The sequence below is a fragment of the Scyliorhinus canicula genome, chromosome 23, assembly GCF_902713615.1.
Source record: "Scyliorhinus canicula chromosome 23, sScyCan1.1, whole genome shotgun sequence".
Taxonomy (NCBI): domain Eukaryota; kingdom Metazoa; phylum Chordata; class Chondrichthyes; order Carcharhiniformes; family Scyliorhinidae; genus Scyliorhinus; species Scyliorhinus canicula.
Window position 1 is genome coordinate 11,007,110 of NC_052168.1, and position 13,666 is coordinate 11,020,775.

At 46.6% G+C, this 13,666-nt stretch overlaps 1 protein-coding gene across 2 annotated transcripts in view; it reads left to right on the top strand.

Moving 5' to 3' along the window:
* The window catches only part of LOC119956332 (MOB kinase activator 2-like), a 50,437-nt gene extending 44,745 nt beyond the window's left edge, over nucleotides 1-5,692 (top strand). For both annotated transcript variants that reach the window (XM_038783474.1, XM_038783473.1), the window contains exon 5: nucleotides 1,249-5,692. In XM_038783474.1, coding sequence (XP_038639402.1) covers nucleotides 1,249-1,517 — 269 coding nt within the window. In that variant the 3' untranslated portion in view covers nucleotides 1,518-5,692. The remainder of the gene's footprint in view (nucleotides 1-1,248) is intronic.
* The last annotated feature ends 7,974 nt before the right edge of the window (nucleotides 5,693-13,666 follow it).

Consider the following 13,666-nt stretch of genomic DNA (forward strand, 5'->3'; position numbering starts at 1 on the left):
CAATTGAATCCCCAATTCCAACTTTTTTTTGTTTAAATTTAGAGTACCCAATAATTTTTTCCAATTAAGGGGCAATTTAGCGTGGCCAATTCACCTAACCTGCATTTGGGTTGTGGGGGCGAAACCCACGTAGACACTGGGAGAATGTGCAAACTCCACACGGACAGTGACCCAGGGCTGGGATAATTCCAACTTAAGTACTAGGGAACATTAACCTTTTCCTAACATGGCACAGTGGTTATCACTGCTACCTCCAAGGACCCGGGTTCAATTCTGGCCTTGGGTGACTGTGTGGTGATTGCACTTTCTCCCCGTGTCTGTGTGGGTTGCCTCTAGGTGCTCCAGTTTCCACCCACAGTCCAAAGAGGTGCAGGTTAGGTGGATTGGCCGTGCTAAACATTGCTCCTTGGTGTCCAGGGATGTTCAGGTTAGGTGGGATTAGGGGGTTGTGGAGATAAGGTGGCATATGGGGTCTTGGTAGTGTGTTCTTTCAGAGGGGCAGTGCAGTCCTGATGGTCATAATGGCCTCCTTCGACACTGTCGGGATTCTATGGTTCTCCCCGTGTGTGCGTGGGTTTCCTCCGGGTGCTCCGGTTTCCTCCCACAGTCCAAAGATTTGCAGGTTAGGTGGATTGGCCATGCTAAATTGCCCTTGGTGTCCAAAAGGTTAAGTTGAGTTACGGGGATAGGGTGGAGGTGAGGGCTTCCCGTACCAGCCTCCCCGAACTGGCGCCGGAATGTGGCGACTAGGGGCTTTTCACAGTAACTTAATTGAAGCCTACTTATGACAATAAGCGATTTTCATTTCATTTCATTTTTTCATTTAAGTAGGGTGCGATTCCAAGGAACAGTGCAGAGTCAATGGGCTGAATGGCCTCCTTCTGCACTGTAGGTTCTATGAACTCTATAAGAATCTATATGCATGTCGTGTATTGGTGCCTTTTGTAATGCATCTCACTTAGTACATCACCACTTCATATTGCAGACTGTGGATCAGTGACTGACTGTAAAGTCCAAAATTTACCATGTTAATAAGCTCAAAATGATTACTTTGTGCACGTCTAATAAAAAGAGTATAAATTGTATATTTGTCCTCTTTCACATACAACATCTGGACATGGGACATGATGTACCTGCACCAAATGTGTTTTGTGTCAACTTGTGCATGCTTGACTTTGCTCCTGACTGTCCAAGCGTATGCAGGACCATTGCTCTTGTGAATTAACTGAACTCTCATTTTGCCAACAGGTAAAGACTTCCCGAGTTCCTTTGAATCCCTCGTTCAGAAGATCAGCCGCTACCTCTTCCACGTTCTTGCTCATATCTACTATGCTCACTTCAAGGAAGTCGTGGCCCTTGAACTGTACCCACACCTCAACACAGTGTACACACACTTTCTGATCTTTGTCAGGGAGTTCAATCTCATCGACCCCAAGGAAACGGCCGTGATGAGGGACTTAACGGATGTTCTGCTCTGTGGTGCACCGCTGCCCCAGAACCATGTTAACCACAGATGAGTCGGGTGGCCAGTGCACATTATGGATATTAGAATTATTTTCTTTAGTGGAAAGAATAATAACTTGAGTGATCATGTTGCCCATGGCAATGTTGAAGTAACATGTGACCAACAAATCAGTGATTCCAAGTGGTCCAAAATGGTGACTACGTTGAACCCCCAGTACTACTATCCTTTATGACAGCCTCACTGAGTATCACCTTTTTTGATAGTAAACTGTATATGGTGTCGTTTAGCCCCCTCCCACTTCAGCACCCTAGTGACGGCAAGTAATGTGTTCTTTCACCTATGCAGAAGATTCTCATAACTCGCTTGCTGCCAGTTATGGTTGGATCGGTCGGCGTTCATGAAATAACTGATGTCACTCGCTGTCATGCGCGAATTATCCAGCCGTTCACCAGGTCCTCCAATGCCATTCTCCGGTTTGGCACGGAACGTGGCCTGGATGCCACAAATCTGCAGGCAGAGTAAATGGGAGTAGAAAGATCCTTCGAGACACATTGTATGGCTTGTGGTTTTGAACCAATAAAGGCTTCCGCGGCGTTGACAATTCCTGGGGTATATTTGTAACCAAGGTGGAGATGGTTTTTGCTTTAACGTACATGCTGCTATTCCTGCTGCCTTCTCCTTTCCCCGCCACTCCCCTTTTTCTAGTTGTATTGTTAGTGGATGCCATCAAGTGAACTCTATTGAAGATAGCCTACATCTAACGATCCTAATGGGTCAGACCTACCTTCGTGACCTGCAACTTGTTTTGTATCCTGCATGCAATCTTTGAGTTATGTGTAAGTTTAAGTGCCACTTGTGTCACATAACCTGAAAACACTATATACACATGGCTATGAACCTTCCGTCAAACTGGCATATATCTGAGACTTCTTGACATCAATTGTTGTGCTGATTGGAATGAAAAGAGCCTGTGCTGGGGAACGGAGCACTCTCCGTTGTCAGCTCAGGCACACGATTCCAGCGTGTGTCGGTTGCAGAGTAAAGGTATCCTTTGCTCCATCTCAACAACATGCCTCACACACGACCTTGGGAAGCTGCAGCAGTGTGGCATTTTTCCCACCCTTGCCACTTTTACGTGCGATTACCAGGCGGTGTCGGAGTTAAGGCTGATGTGCGCTGTAGTGCATGTTCGTGGGGCAGTTTTGAGACTGCTGTGAGTTATAGTTCTTTTGTTTTGGCATCGGCGTATTACACTACTGACTTGGAAGTGGTGGGACAGGTCAAAATAGTTCAACTGATGACTTCAAAATTGTGGGTACCAATCTCCTCATTGTGCCAGTGGCTTTCCATCACCTTGCTGTTTAAATGACCTTTACTGCACTTTGTCCCTTTGGAACCAAATTAACTTGTAGCGTTTTGGAATGAAAATAGCATTGCAGGTAAAGTTTCTAGCTATCCCTTCTCCAGGTTAAAACTAGATGGGAGGTGGTGGGAAACAATGGGGTAATTCCGGGAACCATTTAGATTGTGCCTCATGCCCTTTCTTTCTGTTTACTAATATTTAAAATTTGGAATATTGGGATAGGAGCACAAAACACACCCACTGGCTTGCCAGCACTTTCTCCTGTGCTGAGGTAATAGCAGAAATGAGTCACGTGAGGTATCCTCAAGATCCTGACACTTATCTTGAATTTTGCCTCGATTCTGTAGCAGATTTAAACTTCTCATAGTAGAAAGGTTTGCGTGACCCAAGAATGAGACCTCCCTTTTTCTTCTCCGCCTTCCCCCGTCGGAGCTGAAGCTTTAACACACTGCAATTTGTAAATTCCTTTCTCAGTTCTCTGTAACACATTCTGTGTACGAACTGGAGGCTAAACCCACGGTTGCAGAGTTGCAGAGGAGCTGCTGTGACGCCAGAATCGTTAAGAACATCATGGAGTCATTTTGGTTCTCTGTCAAATGCGAATTGGGTAAACTATGGAACACAAAGAGCCAGTAGAACACCGATCTTGTGTGTTAGCAATAACTCGAGCCCAGTAATTCTAAGGTCTGTTCCTGTAAAGTTTTCTTTTTATTGGCTATAATTAGTGTTTGTTCATTTTCCTCTCCAAAATCAGTAGAACCATTTGACAGTAAGAGCCAGACCCTCCAGGAAAGAAAGGTGAGGTTAGAAATTGGCAGCTTTGATCATCGGTAAATCAGTTTTAATTTCAATTATCTCTGTTTGGGGTTGCAAAGCACTCCAACAACTAGACTGTAAAAGGGTAATTTTGCCACTATTTGGAATGAGGGATAGGAGGGGTATAGCCGCCTTGTTAAACTGGTTTGGTCAAAATGGGCAGCCAGAACTGGCTGAGAGTGACATCTGACGTGGACTAGGTTTACGAGGTAACAGATTTATGTTTCCAGGTTTCATTTTTAAAGACCATAACAATGCAATGTACTTCAATACATTTATTAATCTGTAAATTTTATTATACCGTATCCTGATTTGCTCCGTGGTAAGGTCGTATTTGCAAAGGGTATTATAAAATATTTTAAAATGTCAGTGGTGGCTGGAGGACCTGATTTTTTTTTTTGTTCGTTTTTGTTCTGTCAGGTGCAACTACTATTCATTTTGGCAGGTTGTGTTTCTTTGGTGACTGGAGCAGAATACAGGCTGCATCGACACGTTGCTTGGAATGACTGGCTGATGCTAGGAGTGCCTGGTTGCACCATTAAACCTTTCCATACAGTATAAGTGGGTATTATGATGGTTTTAATCCAGGATTTGTGGGTTTAAATTTGGCATGTTTACCCTACAAAAACACAGTTGCCAGTAAATGTGTGGATTTATGGATTTACTCTCTCTGCTTCATTCTACGGTGTAAGCAAACCCAAGTTCCAGGATCTGATAGCATTGCAGGTTCAGGAAGATGTGGGTTTGAAGTTCAGTGAGCAGCGCACACTCGAACCCTTGCCTGATACACGCGACAGCTGTAAGCTCGAAGAAGGAGAAGAGGATCCGCACGCTTTTGTGTCGAAAATGATTTGTAGATAGGGCAGCTATGATGGCAAATGTGGTTTAACTGTTTTTGTGTGGTGGAGGGATTGGGGAATTAGAAAATTTAACAGCCTTGTCATTTGTACCAGTAGCTCCGTGATTGGGAGTGAGGGGTTTCCAAACTAGGGAGGCGGCTCTGGACTGAATTCATGAGAGGTGACTCCACTGAAAAACATTTAAAACAAAAAAATTAACAGCCAGAATGATCACTCCCTGTTGTACCCATTGTACATTGCATTAGCGAGTGCAGGACATCCATTTTACTGTTTTTGATTTTTATTTTGTATCTAGAGCAAAGATTTTAAACGAGTCCATGTAGAAATGACTGTTTGGTGACAGACCACTGGGTACATTGGCCGAGTATCAGGAGCGGTCACATGCATTTATTTAAATGTACATATCAGGGTTGGACTGTGCTGATGCACTTGAGTGGCAATGAAGCCAGTCTCTGTCATTCTGAAGCCATGACCTTTTTGGGTGGCTTGGTGTTTTATTTTGTTTTTTTTTGTTGTTTAAATCAATCTATTAAGCAGATGTATGTGTTCTCTGGGTGGTTCATTCCCAGGCTAGTGGACTGTAACGCAACAGTTTATCTTGGGGTATGAGCTCAGTGACTTAGTGGAATTACAAGGTGGAACTTGGCTCATTCTGCAGAAAGCAGAGTGGGCGATTTAACTCCCAAGAGGATTTTTTTCTCGGATCTCGGTGGCTGGAGGAGTGTTGGCAATGATTTCTGCTTGCATCGTCCCATCTTCGAACTTGAATAATCTTTGATGCTGACTACTTTGAAGCTTGCGATGGAGATGCCTGAAACATTGTCAGGTGCATGGTGTATTGTAATGAGATGCCAAGACAAATTGCACCCCAGTTATCTTTCATATGATTTGATTGCTTGTAGACTTTTGGTTTTATTTCTCCCTCATTAGGAAGCATTAGGCTTAGGGTGAGCGTGAAAGGATAGTGCGGGGTTCTCCGTTGTTCACTGTTAGTGCACTCTATGACTGGCCAACAGGAAGAGACTGCACACTGACCGTACCAGATCAAAAAGGCAATGCTTTGGCTTCAACCCACAACTGCACTGATGGTGCTAGCTTGTTGCTACAATGAGTTGTTAATTTACAGAAAGCCTAAGGTAGTCTATTAATACTGGATGTGAAAAATAAAAAGAATAACTTTAACATTCACCGTGTATGATTGCTGACGTTCTTTTAACTTTCATTTTTCTCAATGTGTTTGTTGCACTTCAGTGTTGCCCTTGTTATTGACTTCATCCTGTGTTTACTGAACAATTTAACATGGTGACCTCATCCGCACCGTAGTGGCAGACGATGTCACATATCTGACTTATGGTTGCAATGTCACAGGAAATCCACTTGTCAATCTTGACTTCTCTCCAGTTTCTTTCCATATGACATTCCACCTCAGCTAGAACTTATTTAGTGGTTGACACCTTGAGCAAACAACGAAAAGTAAAACACTTGCTCAGGTTTCCTTCCCCAATTATGTCCTTGTGTTACAGGTGCCCCAGTCCCGCTCCTCTCCCATTTATTCAGTGAGACTATTTTAAAATTTAAATCTGACAGTGGGAATGGGCTTTGAGCTCTTCCAAAACCAACTCTGTCCTCATTTCGCACAGGCGCGGGTGACTCCAGATCTCTTCTTGAAGCCCATTCCTGCCTCAAGCAGTGCTAATTGCCGCATTGTTGCCCTGGCTGAAACCACTTAGCTTCTACACCAGACTTTTCCACCTTTTCGCTCGGGGTGGGAAGGTTTACAAATTTGCATAATTTTCTTACTCCAGCGGCCGATGAGCAAATTTTGGAAAGATTAAAATTTGGTGCAACAATAAATTGAGTTTTTAAAAACCAGTTTAGATTTTAAGGAAAGACACAAATGCTGAAAATTCATGGCAATAAATTGTTAAGTTTAAAAATTAATAAGTAATCATTTGACCAGAGTGTGTGACAGTGTACGCGGGTGGTGAGTGTGAGTGGGTGTGTGTAGGCGGTGGTGAGATTGGGTGAGAAATCTGAGACTGGGTGCAAGGCAGACACTAATACACACCCCCATACACACATTCAGTCAGTCAGTCTCGCACTCCCATACACATGTAACCATCCCTCTGACTCCTATAACACCCACACAGACACACACTCTTGCACAGACACACTATCACTCCCTCACACAGAGAAGTTTTACAACACCAGTTGAAGTCCCAACAGGTTTATTTGGAATCACTAGTTTTTGGAGCACAGCTCCTTCCATCAGGTGAGTGATGCACATTCACTCTCTCACTCCCACACACATACACCATTTTCTCTCATTCCCACACAGTCACTTCCTTACGCCCACACAAACAGTCGCTCTCACTCACACACACAACTCTGTCACTCCCGCACATACAGTCACTCCGCACGCGCGCACAGTCATTCTCTCGCTCACACACACTCTCGCACCCACAGTCACTCACATAGTCATTCTCCCACCCCCACACACACAGTCGCTCTCACTCGCTCGCTCTCACTCACGCACACACAGTCATTCCCTCATTACCACACACTATCGTTCTCTCACACCCCCACACACAATCACACAGTCAGACTCTCAATCCCACACACTCAGATGCACAGTCACTCTCACGCCCACATGCACATTCACTCTCTTCTACACATTAGTCATCCTTTCATACAGTCGCTCTCTCACTCCCAGGCTCTCGCACAGTCACACACTCTGGCACAGTCACTCTCGCACAATAGCTCTCTCTCGCAGACACTTCCAGACGCACACAGTCACACTCCCACAAACATTCCGTTGCACACAGACGCACACAGTCACTCTCCCACAGACATTCCCTCGCACACAGTCTCTCTCCCACAGACATGCACATTGTTATTCTCTCACTCTGGGGCAGCACGGTTTTGCAGTGGTTCGCACTGCTGCCTCACTGCGCTGAGGACCTGGGTTCGATCCCAGCTCCAGGTCTCTGTCCAGGTGGAGTTTGCACATTCTCCCTATATCTGCATGGGTCTCACTCCCACAACCCAAAGATGTGCAGGGTCGGTGGATTGGCTACGCTAAATTGCCCCTTAATTGTAATAAAATGAATTGGGCACTCCAAATTTTAAAAAAAGTTATTCCCTCACACACACACACAAAGCCATTCTCTCACTCCCACACACAGCCATTCTCTCTGTCACACACACAGCCATTCTCTCACTCCCACACAAAGCCATTCTCTCACTCCCACACAGGCCGGGATTCACCCTTCTGGGGACTAAGTTCCCACGCTGGCGGGAAAACCGGCACCAACGACTCAGGCATCAACGGGCCCACAAGGTGAGGAATTCTTACCTGTCTCGGGGGCTAGGTGGATTTGCACCCCCCCCCCCCCCCCCCCAGGGATTATCTGACTCGGCGGGGGTCGGAGAATCCCACCCACAGCCATTCTCTCTCTCACACACACACACACACACACACAGCCATTCTCTCTCTCACACACACAGCCATTCTCTCACACACACAGCCATTCTCTCACACACACAGCCATTCTCACACACACACAGCCATTCTCTCTCACACACACAGCCATTCTCACGCGCACACACACACACACAGCCATTCTCTCTCTCACACACACAGCCATTCTCACACACACACACACACACAGCCATTCTCTCTCTCACACACAGCCATTCTCACACACACACACAGCCATTCTCACACACACAGCCATTCTCTCTCACACACACACATATATATATATACACACACAGCCATTCTCACACACACACACATATATATATATATATACACACAACCATTCTCTCTCACACAGCCATTCTCTCACACACACAGCCATTCTCACACACACACAGCCATTCTCACACACACACAGCCATTCTCACACACACACAGCCATTCTCACACACACACACAGCCATTCTCACACACACACACAGCCATTCTCACACACACACAGCCATTCTGACACACACACACAGCCATTCTCAGACATAAACCGCCATTCTCTCACACACACACAGCCATTCTCTCACACACACAGCCATTCTCTCACACACACACACACACACACAGCCATTCTCACACATACACAGCCATTCATTCTCACACACATTCACTCCCTCATTCCCATACTTGTCACCCTTTCTCACACAGTTGCTCTCTCACTCCCATGCACAAGCAGTCACCCAGTCACTGTCACTCCCACACAGTCACTCACTCAGACACTCGCACAAACAGTCGCTCTCACTCCCCTGCACAAGCAGTCTCTCACTCCCCCACAGTCGCTCCCACACACTCCCACCCTTTCATACAGTCACTCTCTCCCATGCACAAGCACAGTCCCTCTCTCACTCCCATACACGCAGTCACTCCCTCCCTCACACACATACCCAGTCACTCCCTCTCACATACTGTTCAGTCTCTCGCACACACCGTTCAAGTCTAAACACTGTTCAGTCTCTTTCTCACACACACACTGTTCACAGTCTCACACACACTGTTCAATCTTTAACACACTGTTCAGTCTCGTACACACTGTTCAGTCTCGTACACACTGTTCAGTTTCTCGCACACACTGTTCAGTTTCTCGCACACACTGTTCAGTTTCTCGCACACACTGTTCAGTTTCTCGCACACACTGTTCACAGTCACACTATTCAAGCCTTTCACACACTCTTCACAGTCACTTTCACACACTGTTCACAGTCTCACACACACTTCTCAGTCACACACATACACACACTGAACACAGTCACACATATACACACACTGAACACAGTCACACATATACACACACTGAACACAGTCACACACAGTTCAGTCTCACGCACACACTGTTCACAGTCTCTCGCACACACTGTTCACAGTCTCTCTCGCACACACTGTTCACAGTCTCTCTCGCACACACTGTTCACAGTCTCTCTCGCACACACTGTTCACAGTCTCTCTCGCACACACTGTTCACAGTCTCTCGCACACACTGTTCACAGTCTCTCTCGCACACACTGTTCACAGTCTCTCTCGCACACACTTCACAGTCTCTCTCGCACACACTGTTCACAGTCTCTCTCGCACACACTGTTCACAGTCTCTCTCGCACACACTGTTCACAGTCTCTCTCGCACACACTGTTCACAGTCTCTCTCGCACACACTGTTCACAGTCTCACACACACACTGTTCACAGTCTCTCTCGCACACACTGTTCACAGTCTCTCTCGCACACACTGTTCACAGTCTCTCTCACACACACTGTTCACAGTCTCTCTCGCACACACTGTTCACAGTCTCTCTCGCACACACTGTTCACAGTCTCTCTCGCACACACTGTTCACAGTCTCTCTCGCACACACTGTTCACAGTCTCTCTCTCGCACACACTGTTCACAGTCTCTCTCGCACACACTGTTCACAGTCTCTCTCGCACACACTGTTCACAGTCTCTCTCACACACACTGTTCACAGTCTCTCACACACACACTGTTCACAGTCTCTCTCGCACACACTGTTCACAGTCTCTCTCGCACACACTGTTCACAGTCTCTCGCACACACTGTTCACAGTCTCTCGCACACACTGTTCACAGTCTCTCGCACACACTGTTCACAGTCTCTCGCACACACTGTTCACAGTCTCTCGCACACACTGTTCACAGTCTCTCGCACACACTGTTCACAGTCTCTCTCGCACACACTGTTCACAGTCTCTCTCGCACACACTGTTCACAGTCTCTCTCGCACACACTGTTCACAGTCTCTCTCTTGCACACACTGTTCACAGTCTCTCTCGCACACACTGTTCACAGTCTCTCTCGCACACACTGTTCACAGTCTCGCACACACTGTTCACAGTCTCTCTCGCACACACTGTTCACAGTCTCTCTCGCACACACTGTTCACAGTCTCTCTCACACACACTGTTCACAGTCTCTCTCGCACACACTGTTCACAGTCTCTCTCGCACACACTGTTCACAGTCTCTCTCTCGCACACACTGTTCACAGTCTCTCTCACACACACTGTTCACAGTCTCTCGCACACACTGTTCACAGTCTCTCTCGCACACACTGTTCACAGTCTCTCTCTCGCACACACTGTTCACAGTCTCTCTCACACACACTGTTCACAGTCTCTCTCACACACACTGTTCACAGTCTCTCACACACACACTGTTCACAGTCTCTCACACACACACTGTTCACAGTCTCTCTCGCACACACTGTTCACAGTCTCTCTCGCACACACTGTTCACAGTCTCGCACACACTGTTCACAGTCTCTCTCGCACACACTGTTCACAGTCTCGCACACACTGTTCACAGTCTCTCTCGCACACACTGTTCACAGTCTCTCTCGCACACACTGTTCACAGTCTCTCTCGCACACACTGTTCACAGTCTCTCTCGCACACACTGTTCACAGTCTCTCTCTCGCACACACTGTTCACAGTCTCTCTCTCACACACACTGTTCACAGTCTCTCGCACACACTGTTCACAGTCTCTCTCGCACACACTGTTCACAGTCTCTCGCACACACTGTTCACAGTCTCTCTCACACACACTGTTCACAGTCTCTCACACACACTGTTCACAGTCTCTCTCTCGCACACACTGTTCACAGTCTCTCGCACACACTGTTCACAGTCTCTCGCACACACTGTTCACAGTCTCTCGCACACACTGTTCACAGTCTCTCTCGCACACACTGTTCACAGTCTCTCTCGCACACACTGTTCACAGTCTCTCTCGCACACACTGTTCACAGTCTCTCTCGCACACACTGTTCACAGTCTCTCTCTTGCACACACTGTTCACAGTCTCTCTCGCACACACTGTTCACAGTCTCTCTCGCACACACTGTTCACAGTCTCTCTCACACACACTGTTCAGTCTCTCTCACACACTGTTCACAGTCTCTCTCACACACTGTTCACAGTCTCTCACACACATACTGTTCACAGTCTCTCACACACACTGTTCACAGTCTCTCTCACACACACTGTTCACAGTCTCTCTCACACACACTGTTCACAGTCTCTCTCACACACACTGTTCACAGTCTCTCTCACACACTGTTCACAGTCTCTCTCACACACTGTTCACAGTCTCTCACACATACACTGTTCACAGTCTCTCACACACACACTGTTCACAGTCTCTCACACACTGTTCACAGTCTCTCTCACACACACACTGTTCACAGTCTCACATTGTTCAGTCTCACACTGCTCAGTCTCTCTCACACAAACTGCTCGCCGTCTCGCTCTCTCACACACACACACTGTTCACAGTCTCACACACAATGTTCATAGTCTCTCTCACACACATTGTTCACAGTCACACACTGTTCACAATCTCACACACACACTGTTCACAGTCTCTCACACAGACCAGTCTCTCACACACACACTGTTCACAGTCTCTCTCACACACACTATTCACAGTCTCTCTCACACACACACTGTTCACAGTCTCTCTCACACACACTGTTCACAGTCTCTCTCACACACACTGTTCACAGTCTCTCTCTCTCACACACTGTTCACAGTCTCTCACACATACACTGTTCACAGTCTCTCACACACACACTGTTCACAGTCTCTCACACACTGTTCACAGTCTCTCTCACACACACACTGTTCACAGTCTCACATTGTTCAGTCTCACACTGCTCAGTCTCTCTCACACAAACTGCTCGCCGTCTCGCTCTCTCTCACACACACACACAATGTTCACAGTCTCTCACACACACTGTTCACAGTCTCACACACAATGTTCATAGTCTCTCTCACACACATTCACAGTCACACGCTGTTCACAATCTCACACACACACTGTTCACAGTCTCTCACACAGACTTCAGTCTCTCACACACACACTATTCACAGTCTCTCTCTCACACACACACTGTTCACAGTCTCTCTCACACACACTGTTCACAGTCTCTCTCTCTCACACACTGTTCACAGTCTCTCTCACACACACTGATCACAGTCTCTCTCACACACTGTTCACAGTCACACACACAATGTTCACAGACTCGCACACTGTTCACAGTCTCTCTCACACATTGTTCACAGTCACACACTGTTCACAATCTCACACACACTGTTCACAATCACACACAGTTCACAGTCTCTCACATACACTGTTCACAGTCTCTCTCACAGACACTGTTCACAGTCACACGTTATTCATAATCTCACACACTGTTCACAGTCTCTTTCACAGACACTTCACAATCTCTCACACACATTGTTCACAGTCACACACCCATACACACTGTTCACAGTCTCTCTCTCTCACACACATTGTTGACAGACACACTGTTCACAATCTCTCACACACACTGTTCACAGTCTCTTTCTCACACACACACACTGTTCACAGTTTCTCTCTCTCACAGACTCTGTTCACAGTCTCTCACACACTGTTCACAGTCTCTTACACACTGTTCAGACTGTCACACACTGGTCACAGTCTCTCACACACTGTTCACGGTCTCTCACACACTGTTCACGGTCTCTCACACACTGTTCACGGTCTCTCACACACACAATGTTCACAGTCTCTCACACACAATGTTCAGTCTCGCTCTCACACACTGTTCAGTCTCACACACTGTTCATAGTCTTTCTCTCACATTGTTGTCTCTCACACTGTTCACACTCACATACACAGTCTCACACACATTCACAGTCTCTCGCATACACTGTCCACAGTCTCACACACTTTGTTCACAGTCACACACTGTTCACAATCTCACACACATACTGTTCACAGTCTCTCTCTCACACACACTGTTCAGTTTCTCTCGCACACACTGTTCACAGTATCACACACACTGTTCACAGTATCTCTCTCACACACACTGTTCACAGTCTCTCTCACACAAACATTGTTCACAGTCACACACTGTTCACAGTCTCTCTCACACACACTGTTCACAGTCTCTCTCATACACTGTTCACAATCTCTCACACACATTGTTCACATTCACACACTGTTCACAGTCTCTCACACACACACTGTTCACAGTCTCTCGCACACTGTTCAGTCTCTCTCTCACACTGTTCAGTCTCTCTCACACACAGTTCACAATCACACACAAACTGTTCACAGTCTCTCTCACACACACT